The sequence below is a fragment of the Cyprinodon tularosa genome, unplaced genomic scaffold, assembly GCF_016077235.1.
Source record: "Cyprinodon tularosa strain WSP-4 unplaced genomic scaffold, ASM1607723v1 ctg323, whole genome shotgun sequence".
Taxonomy (NCBI): Eukaryota; Metazoa; Chordata; class Actinopteri; order Cyprinodontiformes; family Cyprinodontidae; genus Cyprinodon; species Cyprinodon tularosa.
The window spans coordinates 601,637-621,116 of record NW_024039034.1 but is presented as its reverse complement, the minus strand read 5'-3'; the positions used below and the strand labels follow the sequence as shown (position 1 = coordinate 621,116).

Sequence of the window (19,480 nt, the reverse complement as noted above, 5' to 3'; positions counted from 1 at the left end):
CATGGGATTTGCTCTGGGGGTGAGAGAGAAAAAAGATGGCGGCGACGTTGTGCGGGGAGCCAGAGTCACGTGACCCACACGGAGCAAAAAGTAGTGATCATCTGTCTGGTCTTAACTGAGTTGACTCTAAACTCCACTATATAGTCCCTTCTCTGTATAGTGATTGAAGGGTTAGGGTGGACGTTTGGACACAGTCCAGTAACACAGCAGCGGTACTACATAATCTGCTGATGAATCTGGCTTTCAGAGGACACAGCCGTCGGGATTTGACCACAGCCAACGGCTGACGGTTGGTTTGAGATGGAGGCTGGCCAGCAGAGGAGTTAGCAGGAGACAGCTAAGTCCTGACCTCCAGACCTTTTTGTTATAATAACTGCCTTTAAATATTTCCTTTATTTCCTTGTTTTTTGTCAAAGCTGTGACTAGACAAGGAGCATTAAAGGCTGATTTATACTCAGCAACCAGGTCGTCTGCAGGTGTGTCGCAGTGAATGCGATTGTACATCCGCCCCTGCTGCAGACACTCTGGTGCACCTCTCCCAAATTGTAGGTGACCGCAGACAGTGCCGCAGACAGGAGGCCTCTGATTGGTCAAATCTACATCCACTCTACACTAGCCATATTTCCTGAGTGGTACCTAACCGGCTTGTTTTGTTTGTATGATCGCCATTGTTGAAAACGACTCGTGAAGTTGGACCAGCTAAAAGAGCGAGGTGCGCGAGAACGCTGGAAACCTTTTTCCACCTGGATCCCCGCTTTTTTTCACCCTCACGTCGCTCCGTTGTCGGACAGACTTGCCCCCACTTCCTCACCACCTCAGCCCTATCTAGACCCACAGCTAGTTCATGATTGTCCCTTTTGCATTGTGGTGTGGAATAACATAGCGCAGACCACAGTTCAATATTACAAGCTCACTGCAACACTGCTGTGGGAGGATAACCAGCCCTTTACACTCACAACAAAGAGGCCATTGCTTTGGTTCAGGGCTGATGGGAGAATTTAACTCTTCCTGCCACATCCAATCACACAGCCAGAGTATGTTTAAATAAAATGATCAGACGTCCCTATTAACTTACAATAAGTAGATGTATGGATTGTGATTTCTTAACTACTTCATTCTAGTTAGCCAAGAACAGTAAAGTATTAAAAACCTCCCTTTTCCTCCTCAATAAGCTGATGTGAACTGATTGATACGCCCATATGGGTTCCTGTTGAACAGCATTTCGCTATGTAGTGCAGCACCTGACAGACTGAAAGTATACCCTTTCAAAACAAATATTCAGGGAGAACACCTATGAATACTTGCCAGTTGAAGCCTCGTGATTCAATAAACAACCAAAAGAAAAAAGCCCGTAATTATGAGCTCATAAAGCAATTGTTAATTCTTACCAAAAGGAGAGTCTCTGGTGGGTCTGTTGTCGGTTATTAATCTGTTGAAAATGGTGCTTATAACTGTGTTCAGTTTTGTCCCCTGCTCCTGATTTCTACAGCAAAGAAGAAGCAGCTGAATAAGAATTAAATTGATAATGCAACCCTCTGCTGCAAAAACTGCAATAATGAAAGACAGAAACAGATCTGATATTTGGTAGTAATATGTTTCTGAAAATAATCAGTTTATCTAATTTCCCTTTCTTTCTCCTGTCATTAGTTGAATAAAAATGTTGACTCAATTTGCAAAGAATGCTGATTATTATTATTACATTTTCAAGAAAGTAGTAGTAATACAATCATTTTCTGGACAGTGTGAGCTGAGCTGACAATAAGGAATAAACATGTTTAAAAAGAATTATGGTTGCAACAGCAGCCTCTTTCTTATGTGGTAGTCTTTTTTTTTTCCTTTCTGGCAGTTTAGGGCAAAAATATGATGAGTTTTTTTTTTTTTTTTGCCATACAATGCTGGAGCAGAACAGCTCCGGAGAAAGGATGGGACCTTTAGTTATAAATTTGACTTTATTGAATTAAAACCATAAAACAAAGACAACAGGCCAGGAAGGTTATAAAGAGACAAAGATAAGGCAGAGAGAAAAGGAATAAAGAGAAGAGGAACACAAGGAAATGAGATTCCGAGTATCATTAAATGAAATGTCAAAACAAATATGAAATTAGATTATTTATTCTAATTCAGAACTGCTTATTTTCTGCAGTATTTATACTGTGTGCATGTCTGTCTATTTCTAAGTGAAAATGCACATAGAATAGGGAGTAGTCAACTAAAAATAAAGCATGGAGATGCTACCAAAGGGAAACGGTGGTATGAACCTCACCAAACCCCAAAAGCAGCCCACCAAAGTCCACAGCTGTAAAGAAAAAAACAAGCGCTGAGTAAAAATAAATCTACATATGATTTAAAGTGAACTAATGGGGATCTATATATAAATGACTAAATAAATAAACACATAGATAGCAGAAATAAAATATAGTTATAATATAAACAATAATAAATATAAAATAAAATAAAAATCTATAATACTAGAAGCAATAATAGGCCTAACTTTGTTGTTACACTTGTAAAGAGGTGAAAATAGGATTACAAGTTTTTTCTTTTTTCTTCTTCAATGCCTTAACATCAGTCACATACCGGTACTCTGCGGCATGATCTTGGCGCTGATGGCTGTCTTAATTGCTCATTTCATTCACCTGTCTAATTCTGCCTGGTTTTATCATCACTGCTAATCTGATCCACCTGTGCCAGCTTCTATTTAAACTGCCTGCTCCCAGTCATCAGTGCCAGAGTATTCTTGAACCATTGGTGAGAGTTTTTCCTAGCATTACTAATAGTGTCCTAATTGCCTGATCCTGACCCGTTTCTGTATTCGGACCTTTGAGCCTGTCTACCCCTGATCTGATCTGTTTGCCTAACATGTCTTTGGATTCTGTTGGATTCTATTGTGGATTGAACCTGGATCTGTCTCTTGACTTCACCATCTGGATTATCCTGCCTTCCTTTTTCTGTTCAGATCTGATCTCCTGTCAGTTCTGTGTCATTCAAGGCTTCAGCGTCTGGAACTCTCTGTGTGGCAACGGCTGTGTCTTGTCAGCTGACCAGCAGGAATCAACCTCGTTCTCTGGACACGGATGGTACTCTCTCCAGAGTTACATGTTTCAGATGCTCTACCCACTGCTGCTGTAGGTCCGTAAACGTTCATACAAAGAAACCAAGGGCTTTTTAGACTCCCACAAGAGTTACATTTACTTTTTTTGGCTAAACCTATGAAGGTGTGACACCTCTAAGTGCAACCATTACAGTATTAATGAAAGGGAATAGTTCTGTCTTAAAGATAATGCTTTCTATTTTCAAATTTGTATTTCATTCTTTGAATAAAAAGGAAAATATCTTCTAAAATGTTGGCTGAAGCTGTGTGATCTTTTTAAAGTAAAATTAGTCTTGTCCTGTACCAACAAGGCCTGTACCAAAAAAATATGTTAAATTATTAAATGTTAAATTTAGAGGAGAAACTTAAAAAAATAAAACACATCATACCATCTGAGACTTATAGCCGTGGTAGCATCATCTTGTGTGAAAACAGAAAAAACAAAACAAAAAATTGTGGGCAATGCTTGATATTGGAGCAAAACGCCAAAAACCTGTCTCACAGTAATGTCTAGAGCAGTAATCAGATGATTGTGGAAAGTTTGTTTCTTTTTATAAAGAGTGAATATCTGGTTTTAACTGTAGGACTGCACCCCCAAATGTCCTGCTACAGTATGATTAAAAGCTTGACTCATTTCTATTTTCACAACACAATTGATTAATCTACTCTAAGCTGTAAGCTTTAGATGCATCTGAACAATGTTTGTTGTATGTTTCCATGACCTTGAATTCAAAAGCTATTTTTACCACATAAACAATATTCAGCCTTTGCAGGTGCTGCTTCATAAATTGGAGCTGATTTGTTGCACCTGTGAATAACTGCCTACAGGAGGACACATCTGTCAGCTGTTAACGTCCAAATTCAATCACACTTTTCAATTTTATTTTATTTTGGTTACGGCTTGAATAGAACGAGACGCTGTTCTCAGTCAAAGTCAATTACAGCCAAAACAGCCATGCAACACCAACACACATACACGTACACACGTGCGCAAGATATTTAGTCATTGTTGTCATGGCAACAAGCCACAGCTATTCAATGAAATGTCAAAGCATTCAGGCAAAAAACCTGCACAGATACTCACACCGTGCGAGCGAGCTCAGACACAGCAAGTAAAGCGTAGCCTTGATGTTTTCTGAAGATATCCAGGACATAGCCGGCCAGCATTTATGTCAAAAATAAAGGGCAGTTTGAGATTTAAAAATTGTACTTTTTTCTGCACTTAAGCAAAAAAAATAAGTCAGTGGAAACGGACAAATTTGAAGTCAAGAAAAAGATGTCATGCTAAGCCATGATAAATCTCCAGTAAGTTAACAAACTTGATCACATCAAGTAAGTGAATGTCTGTCTAGTTATTTCTGCTACTAAAAAGATCCTTTGTCATTTTTCTTTTTCTTTTAAGATTTTTGTAGAGAATAATCTCAGTTTTGAAAATTCTGGTCTTTTTAAATTGAATCTCTGCTTGTTTATGGGTGAAATAATACAGTCTTTGAGCTACAGTGTGGCTATTTATTATGATTTCCTTATATTAATGTCATCAAGTTCGGTGTTTTAAACAAAATATGGATCAACACATCAGTGAGGATAATGCTACCTGCTGAGACGGTGCATATTTTTATTTGTGTGTCATTAGCGACCAGATGTTGCTGCACAATGTGACACAAACAGAGATGCACAGCAAAGTGAAGGATGAAGGACTGGCAGTTTAAATGAAACAGGAACGGGGAGGAAAACACATCATTATCTTAGATAATGATGTCAATCAGATCCCTGTTTGCAGCAAACTACACAAAGTGAAGCAATCAGATGGACTTCAGAGAGTACAAAGGATTATTGCTGCTTTATACCTAGGGCATTATGACTGTTTGGAGTCAAACTGTTTCTACATGTACAAACAACAGACAATCATCAAAGACTTGAATTTTATTTTATATATTTTACTGTCATCAAAGCCCATCTTAAACAAGTTTTGTTAAACCTACACCACATGCCAGGTAAATTAGACACATCCATTTTTGCACCAGTCTGACCTCAAATAAGTACTCATGCAATTTAAAAAATACACATTTTATTTAATTAGGAACTTGTCTTCAGATTCTGTTGTTCTGTGTTTTTTTCTTTTCCATCCACCCATCCTTCCATCCATCCATCCATCCATTTCCTGACACGCCTAATCCCAAAGCGGGGTTGCAGGGGGTGCTGGTGCCTATCTCCAGCTGACTACAGGGGACAGGCTGGGTACACCCTGGACAGGTGTCGAGTCTATCGGAGTTTTGCTTTTCGAGTATAAAAATATGAAGATAACCTTATACACTGTGAAATATTTGCTGTTTTGATTTAATAAATCAGATTCTTTTAACATCCATCCATCCATATTCTACAGCTTTTTCTGTCAGGGTCGTGGTGGGACCGGTGCCTATGTATGGAAGCCTATGGGATACAGCTTTAACAGGTCGCCAGTCTGTCACAGGATGTTTAATATTTCAGATGTTTTCTGTTCAATTAAGAAATGTTTGCTTTGCAATTGACAATGAAAAAGATGATTTTCAAAGAGGCCAATTTAGAAATGATGGGAAGCTAAATCTAAGATCTCCTTTGATTTTGCATAGGCAGAATATATGTATATATGTATATATGTGTGTATATATATAAATTGTGCAGATCACTCATAGCCCTGCTCTACGGAGGAAGTGTTTATGTAAATCCATAAACATCCTGATGAAAAAAGTTCTCCTATGAAGCTTGTAAAATGTAGTGCACAGCTAGAAAACATAAGCCCCATAACTGATAACATTTCAAGTACTTTCAACTAACTTACAAAAAATCTAATATTGTGCCATGACTTTAAAATCACAATCATCCTTTTAGTGTTTACTTAGTCCTTTTTGGGATGGAAAATTATTTTTGCACTGGGGTCAAACAGCAGACATATACATTATGTGGCATCTGGTGGCTGCTTGTATTACAGAATGGGAAACTTGAACAATGGCAAAAATCCTATGCATTCCACAACTTTTCAATCATAACTAAGAGTCTAAGAAATGCATTGCTTTCACTACTTTAGAAGCAGTAAAGCAGTGTATTCATAAATCTATAAACTTGGTGGAGAAATCTAAATCCTACCACTGCTTTATCTCCTGCTTCAGCTAGCATCAACTTTACAATTCTGTTTTGCACGTGCTACATTGTCATAAAGTATCGCTCTTGGCTTCACATAAACACACAAAAATAATATAAACCAACAGGTGATGATATTCAATCAGAAAACCCAGTATGTAACCAAAGTGAACTGCTGGCATAGAAATTCATATGGTCATTGTTAAATGGCCACTTTAAGTTCTGATGTTTGGAAACATCTATTGTCAAAGACAGATATGATGCAGACAGAAAGGGAGAGTGGAGGGAACCTTTATGCAAGCACTGCTTAACAGGATTAGATAGTAGTGTGCACTCAAATAAATTGAAAATACTTTACAAAACCAAGATCTTTATAAAATTTTAAATTCCTTTTAACCTTCTAGATTAGGCAGATCTCCGTAAACATAAAAGGATGCCTAAAAAAGCTATTCTAAGAGAGGGATACTAAAAGGATACGTAAAAATTGTAAAAATTCAAGTTAACAATTCCTAAAAGTTTGTTTAATAATCCGAATGGCTAACAACTGCCAAATAACAGACGGAGTATGCATTAATGCTATTCTGGATAAAAAACTCAATAGGTTAAAGGTATAGAGGACGATCTTTTACTTCCGGGTGGATCATCTAAATAAGTGGAGCTCCTATGTGTCAATCATTCTGGTGATATGTTTACATAAGGCCGTTCCATGTGCTCCCCCAGTTAGTAATCCTTTCTGCGCATGCGCACTTTCAGGCGTATATCTGTGGTGAGCTATGGTTCCAGCCAGTCATTGAAGCTCACCTTTCTCACAGCGGTTCTTTGAAAATGGCGGAGGGTCGTAAGAGAAAAAGTGTCAACGACGTGTATGAGAAGAGAAGAAAGGCCTCAGCAGAGGCAGATATATCCCAGAATGCTTTCTGCGGAGAGCTATCCTTGCAAAGCATTATATAACGGTCAGTTAACTGAGTTTGCTATAAAGTCCACTATATAGTTCGTGCTGTATGTGGACACAGTAAGCTTTAATGAGCTATGAGAACAGCACATTTTAAACAGGAAGTGCTCAAGGAGGAATGGCCTCGTGCATGCTCTTGCACGCGCATTTTTTTTTTTAAGTGGAGAGGGCGGGTCCTTTAAAAAATCCTCCACAATACCTTTAATTTCACCAAACAGTCAAGGTTTGTTGACTTGATAAGAACACATGGCCCCCAAATAAGGATATTACTGCCGTAATAATGACACCAACTACATTTCTCTTTTCATCCACATTGTGACATTTCCATCCATTAACATTTGGTAAGGTCAGGTAGTGTTTTCATACTCCTGACAGATTTCTATAGGTGTGAAGGATATCTCTCACTGCTTTTCTTTGCCTTTTCTTACAGGTGTTTCACAGAGATGGACATTTTGACAAGGTTTTAAAATAGCTGGTTAGGAATTTAAGAGGTAATTAATTAATTAGATTGAAATTAATTAATAAAATTAAAAGATAATTTTTCAACAAGGCCAGCATCCTAGTTTATGCATCTTTAAAATTTAAGGTACTCTAAAAGAAGACTAATCTGAACAATTTAGATGAGTCTAATGATAAACCAGTTATCAGTATATTAAGCCAGTTATCACTATTGATTTTTATTGGCATTACAGTTCATAGTTTTCCACCAACATCCCTATGTCTCCTTTCTAATACAGTATGTGTCCTCCTAGAGGGAGAAAGACTTGTAAATATGGTGAAAATGAACTGATGGATGGATGGATGGATGGATGGATGGATGGATGGATGGATGGATGGATGGATGGATGGATGGATGGATGGATGGATGGATGGATGGATGGATAAAGAAAGAAAGTCATAAGGACTAAGAAATAATAAAAAGTAATAAGAAAATAATTGTACCCTTTAAACTAAAAAATATGACCATAATGTTACCCAATCTGCAGGTAAAACCCCATTCTATTGGTGTAATTACATTGCCACATAGCCTGTGGGCATAACCATAGGCTCTACTTAATGATCTATTGACAAGACCATACTGCAACCCTACAGCCTATGGCTGTAAACACATGGTCTATGGGGGAATCCACACTCCCTATGAGTGTAACCTGCTCTTTATATGGTGGAAACCACTTGGCATATGGGTTGTCACAACTAAGTCTATGGACGTAACCACATGGTTTACGGCTGTAATCAAAAGATTTATAGGAATGATCACATGGTCTGTGGGCATAACCACTTGGTCTACAGGTAGGTAAATTAAAAAGCTTTGTGGACATAACCTCAAGGTTGATCAGTGTAACCACTTAATCTTTAGCTTTAACTAAGCTATTAATCAATGTAACCACTTGGGCTCTGGATGAAACTTGAAATTGATGGTTTATGGGCAAAACTAGATACTTTATGGCTGCGACTAAACAGTTTATGTTTAACACAATGTATTGTATGCTTCTACCCTTGGTTCTTTGAGCAAAAACAGAATGTTTATTAGTTTAATCACACAGGGTGCAATGGGCAGTATAGCATCAGTTCCCCAGTGTTCGAATACTGTAAATCGTAGGTCTTTGTTCCTGTTCCTAGCTCGTCTTCCTTCAAGATTCACTGGATAACAGTAAAAACATTATTGTGTGTTGAAAAAGAAACTCTGGACTGCTGTGCAGAATCAAGACAGCCCATAGACTTATAGACGTGATGATGGAACAGAAATACACATATGGGGATTCTAATCAAATCGTGGAATATAATTTTCCACAAAAGAATCACAAAAAGCCCAAGTAACACAAGTATTTAATTGCTTAGCTCTCCAATTTAAAATCCAAAACATAAGAAGCTGCATACATTTGCATGTGTCAAACAGAAAGCATTTAAATAATAATTTAACTTTATTTATCTCACATCGGAGAAATTTACCTCTGCATTTAACCCATCCCCTTGGGGAGCAGTAGGCTGCTATTGTAGGGCATCAGGGGAGCAATCGGGGGTTAAGGCTCAGAGACCCAGAGTGGCAGTCTGGGGGGAGCAGGTTTTGAACTAACAACTTTAGGATTCAAAGCTCTATGCCCTAGCTGTTGGTTTGCCACTCCCCGAAAGGCAGCTACTCACCCTTAAAGTTTTATTCTGTGAGGTGGGCCATGTGCATACATCCTGTCAGCAGCAGAGGGGTACCTACGCTACAGTACATGAACTATCAATAGGAACCATCCAGCTTTATGTTCCTACCTCCCTCTTTACTGCTCGCACTGTTTAGATAGCACTTATCATGGAGACAGCTGACACACTTCGTGCTTTGGCTCAATTGTCCTTAATTGATTTGCAGGATTGGATCGACCCAGAGAGCAGTAATGGGGAAAAGATAGAGGAGATGGTAAAGTTTCATGAATTAATTTTTTTGCACGATATTAACTTTTTGGTTAATCAAGATGTGGCTTTATTGTTAAAACACTGCAATGTTTTCTTCGTTTTTCTGTCAGTGTTCCAAAAGGTAATGGTAAGTTGCATTCCTGCACACTGACAAAGACACTGGTTTGTTGGTCAAACCATACAGTGAGCAGACCTAATCATGCTGTTTATGATTTAGTCATTTCAGTAGCAGATTTTTATCACTATGAACTTTAGCTCTGTTTTTCCATTCTTGTTAGAGCAATAATAATAGAAGTAGGACAGTGAACTCACCAAGCCCAGGTATGAAGGTGTTTAGGAAAAGACAAATGACAGCCACGGGGAAAGGCATTGTGGGTATTGCAGCCCGCAGAGGTCCCTTCTTCTCCCGAACTTCCACCACCACTCCTCCACCAGCTGAGGGGGCCCCAACCATTGTTTTGGCCCCTAAACTGTCCTCTGTTTTAATGCACCCCTGCTCTGTTCCTCCGTCTTTCTGAGCCATCTGTGTGTATTTTTTTTCTTCTTTCTCCCTCTTTGAGCTGAATGCAAAAAAAATTAAAACCTACCCTTACTTTATAACAGCACTTTGGTAAATCTGTTAGAAAATTCAGCTATGGTCTAAAAAATATTGATTGACAAGAAGCTTAACTTAAATCTTATCAACCACAAATTTAACAGCCAACGTCAAAAGCTGTGTTTTCAATGATAAATAAATCAAAGTGTAAATAGTCAGTCAAAATGATCTCTTCAAAATAAAAAAGTAAATCATAAATATCTGTTGTTTTGTTTTCTCCCCACACTTTCTCCAAATTGTGCAGACAATGTAATTTTACCTTAAAGATTGTAGGGAGCAAAACAAATGTCTCTGAAATTCATATATCCTCTTGAGGAGATGCTGAAATTAATCTAAAAAGTAACTTAAAAAATATTTTGGTGAGAAAAGTGTGAAAGGAATCAAGGATTTTGCATGAAAATGAAACATTCAGTGTCAAAGCCACTGAATTAGATCTCAAAAAGAGTGATCCCACGTCTTCATCAAAGGTCAGTGTAATCTCTGAGCAGAGTCCTTGTCCAAAATCTTCTTGCAAGATGCTGATCTGAGAAACTCCTCAAACTGCTGGAATGCTTTTAGAAAAATCCAGTTTAACTTGTAGCAACTGAAAGCAATTTCTCTCTTTTCGTTCTCTCTTTATTTCTTTAAAAAATCCCTCTTTCTTTTCCACACACACAGTTCTCTACAGAGAGGGAACATGAAAACAACCCTGCCTTTTTTACTACATCTCCCTTCTCTCTTTCTCTCCTCTTTCCCTGCTCCTCCCCTGTCTTCCCTCCTTTTAAAGGAACAGCACACCTATAAGCAGTGCTTTATATCAATGAGGTCACATTAAGCATGTTGTTATGTAGAGCTGGTTGATGAACTTAATGCACCTATTGCTTTTGGTTTTGTGCAGCTTAATGTTGAAATATTTAAACGCTCTTTGTTTATTCAGATGTCCACAATTACCAGAAAATCCTTTCAGATTGACAAAATATGAATGCTTATGATATTATAAAATCTTAAATGCAAAACATATTTGTTATACTATTTAAAATTATATGAATATTTTTGATAAAAGACAAATTTGAGCCTCAAATAAACAATGATTAATCAAAAGGAGTAAGCTAATACCGGCATCTGCTCTACTTTCTCTGATTTATATTTCTGGGCAAAAAAAAACAATTTCTTAAGGAAAGAGAGCAGACTAAGGTGCAGGATTATCAACCACTTTGATGTTATAGTTTTGTAGTATGTCTTGCATCAGTGGATCCCAGGTTGAGGTAAAGACCTTATACTTTGTTTGCCAAAGAGACATTTCTAAAAGTAGAATGGGAGGCAGATCTTTTAGTGATCAGGCTCCTCTTGTATGGAACCAACTTCAAGTTTTAACACAGGGAAGGCTGTGGAAGGATCAGGAATTCCACATCTTGGCATGGCAATCTTTGATTTGCCAACCCAGCCTGAAAAGGTCACCCATATCTCTTAGACCGTGGGAACATCTCTTGTCCGTAGTTCTATTCAGAGCATGGCTAATATTTCAGATAATATTCAGTTCTGGACTTTAGTTTGGTCATTCAGAAACTTTATTTCCACTCTGGTAAGTCCCTAATTTAGTCTAAATTGACTTTCCCATACAGTTCCTCAGCAACTACTCAAAACTCACTGGTATTTGGTACAACTAAAAATGTCATTCTCACTGACCAAAACGTTTGTTCTATTTGAAGAAAAGGGATCCAACTCTTACTATATGATTTCTTTCTCATGTATTTTTTTTTTTATCTGTGTACTACTTTTTTCATTAAACATACCTTTTACTGCTGTGATCGAATGATCCAACTTGGCTCTATAAAACCATAAAAATTTTTATTTTGAAACATGTAAATCAAAGTTGGTTTTGTTTATCTTTAGAGTCTGTCTTACAACCTGTTCATGAAAAAAAATGGCAGCTTTTGCATGAAATGGTGAGCTACTTATTCTGCTACCTTTTAACCAGTCATGATGGAGAAAATAATTCAAATTCCAAGACTGTATAAAATGCAGGGCAGCAGCCAGCAGAAGGCGGCACTTCCTCATCGACTGCAAATATCTACATGATAGAGCAAGTGAAAACTTGGTGCCACTGATAGATAAAATTTTTTTTAATTTTTTATTTGAGGTTTGGATGCCCCCTTTTAAATGCCGCCCTGGGCTATTGCCAGTACAGTCAATATGAGTGGGCTTACTGATCAAGCCAAGGTGGAAGACAAATGGAAAAGAGGGAGGATCAAGAAATTGCAGGGCAGCCAAGACAAGGGAAGTGCAGTGCAGCCGTAGGCTCTAAGCCTAGGGAATTAAAGGTTTTTAAAAGTATATATACATATATATATATATATGTATATATATATATATATATATATATATATATATATATATATATATATATATATATATATATATATATATATATAGAGGGGGACGAAAACGTGACTTGATGAAAGACAAAGAGGCAACCAGTATCTCTGTAAATATTAATGAGACATCTCCCCCACAAGTAAGACATATATCAGTCTCTTCTTCTGTCTCCTTCTACCTCCTTGTAACTCTGCATTGAACTTTCATTTCTCTCCCTGCTTTTTCAACTTCTCATCTGTCATCTTAGGCTCTACTTAAACAGACCAGGGAAGAGAGTGAAATCATCTCTACCCTGGAATTAGTCTTAGGCTTTGTGTTAGTGTCTCTGTCCGTCTCATCATCTTCATCTCCTCCCCCTTCTCTCTCATCTCTGTTTGGTTCCCAAGCAACCAGGAAGCTGTAGGTAATTATACAGAAGATATCGATCTTGAGTTTTTGGTTCTCTCTCTCTCTCTCGCTATTATCCCTCCCATAATATCATTCCGATTCTCGCTCCTAATTAAGCTGAATTGTTAAACAGCATGCAACCAGAAGGATTTGTTTCTTTTTTTTTTTTTTCATTATGCAAATCAGCACAGGGCTTTAAACAATGTGAGCTCAACCTCTGTTCGATTGCTGAGCTGAAGGCATCCTATAATCATTATAATGATAATGGCTTGGAAAAAGTCATACAATAATTGTTATATTAAGTTTCTGATAATAACAGTTTAGAAAATGAGATGTGACCACAATGATTTTCATTGTAATTGCCCTGCAAGCATAACAGGCCGTTAAATGCAAGGTCATGGATGTGTGTGTTGTGTTTAAGTACATCTTCTTCTGTCATCTCCTTTGACTTCCTCCTTTTACCGCTGAGAGTATATATACAGATACCCAATGCCCACCCTATTTAACACAAGACCTATGTATGTAGCTTCGATCTGTCAGGAAAAGCTGACTTCACATGCCAGTTATTTTAACATTTTTGCAACACATGTATGCACACACTTTTTTTTATTCTTTTTTAAGTACACAGTAAATTCCACATTGTTAAATATGCAGTGTCAACGTACACTGACTCTTTTACTCTGGAGTAAAATATACACTACGTAGAGTTCTAATTTAAAACTAATTCCCAGTGGGACCAAATGCACTCTTAAAGTGTTACTTTAACACTGGAAAATTTACTCTGTATCTTATTATTTTACCTGTTGTTATTTTTTTTTAATCGTTGCTCATAACACCTCCTTAATTCCTTTGTTAAGTGTAATACGGCAGATTCTAATTCTTTCTGCTTCTAATGAGTTAGTATTCCCCACTTTTAGACAAAGCAGCAAAAATCTTCTGCAAAAGCACAGATTTCATATGTGCAGCTTTCTCAGTTGAAGCTCTCTGATTAATTGCTTCAGTCAAATCTCAACAACAACATTAGAACTCAAGATTTGCTTGATTAAAGTTTAGTATTGTTCTTTAGTTTTTGGGAAAAGGAGAAGCTTAATATTGTTTTGGAAAGTGTGTTTATGCTACTTGTAATTTTTGGACATGTTATTTTACAGCAACCTGTTAATGATTGGAGAGATTACTGTGGAGTTGATTAGTTTTTAAATCTGAAAACTGAGATGTGAGACACGTTTTTTTTTTTTTTCTGCCACCATTTCAAAATACAATCTAGTGCAAACACTTGGCTTGAATGCAAGACCATCAGCTTTTAACTCATGTCACCTATTCCTGATTGAATTCACATCTAAACAGTCTTCTGATAGGCTTATTAAAGTCTTTTTTAAAGCCATTAACCTCTTTAAGCCTACCGGGTAATAATTCAGAATGGATAAAATTCCACTGGTAAAACACAGACACCAGTGGGTGGAGCCATTGTGCGCAGCTCCAAGCTGACACCAAAAGTTCCAAACTCCACAGCTCTGGAACTGTTATAGCTAGAGGTCTGACATTTTTTCCGCATTTGTGGTTGACATGATGTAGAACAAATGTAATAAAATAAAACCAGCTTTTTTCTCAAGAAAGTCTTTATTACTGCTGTTCAAAAAAGATAATTTCCTAGAATAAAAACAACTTTGAGTCATGTTTGAACTGATGCAGCTTGGGCTGTGTTTTACTCACCCAATTTTATTTATATATTCAGAAACTAGAGGGTGTTAGCTTTCAAATAATGTATTGCACATGTAATGTGGGCTTACAGTTCCTAAGTTATTTGCTTTTCCATTTGGGTATGCAAAATAGGCGAGGATTACGGAAAACGAGGTGGAAGTTAAGAGGTTTTAAAGCTGTGTATGGTTGCACCGTAGATGTACATCCTCCCTAAATCTAAAGTTTTTGCAGCAGTTAACCAGTTTTCTTAAATTTGACCCCAAAATTTGAGCAGAAGTGTTTTTTTTTTTTTTTTTGATAATTATGAAGACTGTACAACTCATTCTGTGGGCATTAGAGCTATGGATCTCTGCAGATCCTCCACAGTGTCATGTTGAGGCCTCTCTCTTTATTCTGTCCAGGTTTGAGTGATAGTTTAAACATTGCTAGATAGATCTCCAAAGCCTGAGAATTTATATAATAGTCTAATTGTACTTTAAACTTCCAGACAACTTTTCCTAACCTGTATTCCTTGTTCCTTTGACCTGTGATACCACTTCCCCCATATGTTCCCTTTCAATTTATGTTCTATTGTGTCGGCCAATTAGGCAAAAATAAATGCAGTGAAGTGACAGAATACAAAAATAAGTTAAATACATTTGAATACCTGTGTGGAATATGATCAATTAGAACCTTGCAACATTTCTCCATCTGTATCTATTCCTTCACACTAGAATAACTAATAAAATTGACCATCAGTTGCTTTAAAATTAATTTTTTGTTTAAAAAAGCATTTTATCACTGTAATTTATGTGTCATTAAATGTAAACAAAATAAAAACCCATATAAAATTCTATTTTGTATTTTACTAAAAAATGTCAGATTCCCTAATAGTTAAAATGCTTTTAAAAGCAAGCTTAAATGCATGATTTTAACATTGGGAATTTTTTAATCCCCTAGTTTTCTTTATGAAAACATTTCATGATTCATAGCTTATTTGACACCAGTCTCATTTTGAAATGCTGATATTTACTGACCAACACATGGCTTAGAAGAAGAAAAAAGAATAAACTCCATCTGCCTGCGTCTGTCCTAATCTCCTTTTGCCACAGGTAGCTCACAATGTCTCTGAGTTACTCAGTTTTATGCAAATTTAATAGAACACATCAGAGAAATCCTTACAACCTTCTGAACAAAATTAATCCGGCATGACAATGGTCATGTGAGCTGTGACCTAGATATAACGCCCATTGCCATCTTTCCAAAAATGCCAAACACTTATAGTTAGTTTATTTTGGTCTGCATTTAGGGAAGCATCCCACTTGCAAACAAGAGGTACTCCAGCAAATCATTCTCCCCTGCTTTTGACCTTATTACTATGTAAATCCATGCAGCAGGTCCTCCAAGTCTAATCAGAGCATCTCCTCCAATGGGTCACATGTGGAGCCAGTGTAGCTTCTCTCTAGTTGAAAACGAGGAATCAGTAAAGCATTAAAAAAATATATTTTCTAAAACTTATTTAAAGATAAGGACAATACCGTGATGACTGCTGAGGTGATATCCAACATATGAGTTTTTTTTTTTTTTGTTATTTTGGTTTTATTCATCTTGAAAAGATTAAATAAATCAACTCATGAGTTTTTGTTGAATTAAATTTTGAAATAAAATTAAAAAAATCTTTTTATGATGCTGAGCAATCTGACCAATAAAAATATGCAACCAACTGATTTGAAATATTTAAATAGAAGACAAAAGAGTGACCCCTGCTGCAAAGAAACTGCAAGTACATGTCTGGTTTTAAAGTTTTGACTCCTAAATAAAAAAAAAAAAAAAAAAAAAAAAAGGAAAGTAAACATTCCTCATATGAGTTTTTATAAAGAGATTAACCTGTTCATGTGGTTTAGATTTATTTTTAGAACACTTTAAAAAGTGTTTTGTAGGTCAATCAAACCTCAGTGGCTCAGATAAGAACTTCCTTTAGTTTCATCAACCAGAAACCACAGGAACTGTGATGTTTGGTATGATAAAAATGAGAGCAGCCAGGCACAGTTTGAGTTTTTCTGAGAATACAAAGCAGGCACGTGCGCAAATATTGCTCATGGGAGGCCCTCCAGCCAAAATAGGGGTAAGCCAATTTACCCTTCCTAAAATAAATAAATATAAGAAGATATATTTAACGTAAATAGTTATTTTTATGGTAATCCAATCAGTACTATTTCAATCACATAGGCTAATTCTGATTATTCTGATATTGTGCTTGCTCTGTAATAAAAAAAACAATCTATGTAATAATCCTAAAACCTTTTAGAAATCTGTCCCAAATAAATTACACATATATATATAAAGCATCTCTATGATGCAATTATTTTTACAACAGTCATAGCTCTCAATGAGCAGGATTGTTCACGTAGCTCCTGCACAGAAGAATCCTTCTTGTTTCTTTTTCCTAGATTATCATCCACCCCACTGTGTTAAAGCTAACAATTACCCTGTTATTATGCATAAAAAGTGAAATAAATAAGTAAGTAATGTGTTATTTCTTTAGAATTTTTTCATGCTGCTCTACTGTAATCCATAGATTATTGTGTTTAGCCTTCCCTATATAGAATTATAATATAGAATTAGTTGGCCATGTTAATAATCATTTAAATTTGTTTTCTAACTGTTGGAGTATAAATACTTCCATTAAATGAACTCAAAGGTAAAAGATTTTTAACCCAGAACAAGAATAGCTGTAATTCTAAAATATGTGTTCTTTTTCAACACTTTGCTGTAAGTGGTACTACGAGAAAATTTGTGGTTCTGGCTATTTTTTTTTTTTTTTTTTAATGATCAATTTAACCAGTGATTCAATCTTAAAAAAAAAAAAAAAAAAAAAAAAAAAAAAAAAACAGACTTTAATTTAATTGTTTGTCTGTCTGCTTCTTGACCCCATCCCCAACAATTCCATTGCAAATTTCATCAGAAAAATTTTAATAAGAAAAATTTGTAATTTAACTTAAAACAGTATCTATGATTGGATTGATTTATATAACTGGTTAATAAGCCGGAGTCCTACTTTTCTGGGAAAGGGCCTTCAGAAATCATGTAAATCAACTGAAATCAATTGGAATACCTTCATGGTCCTTTAGTGTAGGTTTCAGTATTTTAGCTTCCATTTTTAACACCTATTTACAATAAGAAGGTGTACAAAAACTGTTTAACTTTGTTTCCTATTTTAGAGTTTGATTTAGCTGTTGCTTTGACATAAAAAAAAACAGAAAAAAAAGGCAAACAAACAAATCATTTTGAGGATTTTTGCATTTATTGAAAAGTATATATTAAAGGAAATTTTCAGTGTACGGTAGACAGAGCTTAAGGTAAATGTTTCCACTTCCAATTCAGCTTGGCTCATTGGGCAGTGAGAAGTTAGGGTAGAGATTACTGGGATGCTGTGACGGTGGTGCTGTTCTCTCTTTTGGTGCTTTTCAACCCCTTGACTTCGATGAGCTGTTTCACCCACTCCTGGGAAGGGTCAGCACAGTATTCGATCCCTTTCTTCACTCTAATACTGCAACAGAGAGGAGGAAACAAGATATCACTGTGACATTTCAGTAACTGTGAGCAGAGGTCAACTTCATCGTTACTGAGAACCCTTATTAACAAATTTTTGTTTGGTCATGTGAACATCCAGATTTCCTAAAATGTATAAGAATCTTAGGACACTTACATCACACCCTCCATGGGACACAGCGGATCCGTGGGTCTGATGAGCTTCACCCTTCTTGCTGGTATTGAGCTTGAAAGGAATTTGAAGCAGCATTCTTCTGGATTAAATGTGTCTAAAAAGATGGTGAAAATAAAAATAAAAATGTCAATGCAGCACAGACTTGACATAATTTCTTTGCATTCTTTCATTGCCAGACTATTCCACCAAGACAACTTATGCAGTCATCATTAACACTCTTTGAGATATGGTCATTAGCTGTATTTGCTCAGATATAATGCAGATAATTCATTCTTGTTTTAGTAAATTTTTCCAAAACTCTGAAAAATGTTATTCTAAAAATGTATGATCTTACTGGCATATGTCTGCAGAGCGAAAGCAGATAGAAGCAGGAGGCAGGTAGTCAGAATGATGGGGCTCTTCAGGTTCAGCATGATGTCTGTCGTCTCTCAGGCTTGCTTGCAGGTCCAGCTGAGTCGTCTGTGTGTTTGCTTCTGTCTGAGTCCCTATTTATTGTGTTGAGTCCTGTATGTATGTGTATTTGCAAGAGAACAGGTTCCATGACAAAACACTACCTGCAAAAAAAAAGAGTCACAAAAAAAAGAAACTGTGGTCGTGTGGTCAACGCTTCTCAAAAGGGGAAATGCATGAGGGTAAAGCAGGGGAGGGTGATACAATGCTGTGGTTTCAGACAGGTTCTTTGAAACTGAGAGTGTCTCATCGCTACCTTAGTTTCTGCTATGCGAACATTAATGCATTTGCTTTTGAATGCATTTATGCTTATAAGCATTTGCATGTGTTTGCAGTGTGCAGATGCACGGTGGCTTGCATCTTTTCCCACCTGTTACTACTCATAGTCTTTTTTATTTGCTTTCAGCCATGATACATTTTTATATCAAAGAAAGAAACATGAATTTTTATTTGACCATAAAGTCTTTAAAAAACAACAACTGACTGGGCCACTCAAAAAAACTTAAATGACTTTCAATGAGAAGAACCATGTCAATGAAATGAAAACCGAAAACTGTGCACTTAGATCCCATTCAGAGATAAGATTCTGAGCATGTTACAACTATTTTCCTGCTGAATAACAGCTGAGCTCCAGCTTAAGGTATCAAATTGATGTCCAAACATTTTCCTCTTGGATCAGTTAGAGAAAAGCATTCAGGATCTCAACATACACATAATCCCCAATCTTTA

General features: G+C 36.6%; 2 protein-coding genes across 2 annotated transcripts in view; both read right to left on the bottom strand.

The window, feature by feature from the left end:
* stum (stum, mechanosensory transduction mediator homolog) overlaps nucleotides 1-10,877 on the bottom strand; it is a 29,788-nt gene extending 18,911 nt beyond the window's left edge. Inside the window, exon 1 of the mRNA XM_038293233.1 lies at nucleotides 9,873-10,877. Within this exon, the coding sequence (XP_038149161.1) occupies nucleotides 9,873-10,083 (211 nt within the window). The 5' untranslated portion in view covers nucleotides 10,084-10,877. The remainder of the gene's footprint in view (nucleotides 1-9,872) is intronic.
* Nucleotides 10,878-17,859: 6,982 nt separating this feature from the next.
* LOC119788706 (C-C motif chemokine 18-like) lies at nucleotides 17,860-18,796 on the bottom strand. The gene is made up of 3 exons (XM_038293302.1): nucleotides 18,636-18,796; nucleotides 18,284-18,395; nucleotides 17,860-18,124 (listed from the first exon to the last, which is right to left on the bottom strand). Exons 1-3 carry the CDS (start codon nucleotides 18,712-18,714, stop codon nucleotides 17,995-17,997), a joined length of 321 nt encoding a protein of 106 aa, XP_038149230.1. The 5' UTR covers nucleotides 18,715-18,796; the 3' UTR covers nucleotides 17,860-17,994.
* Nucleotides 18,797-19,480: the final 684 nt, after the last annotated feature.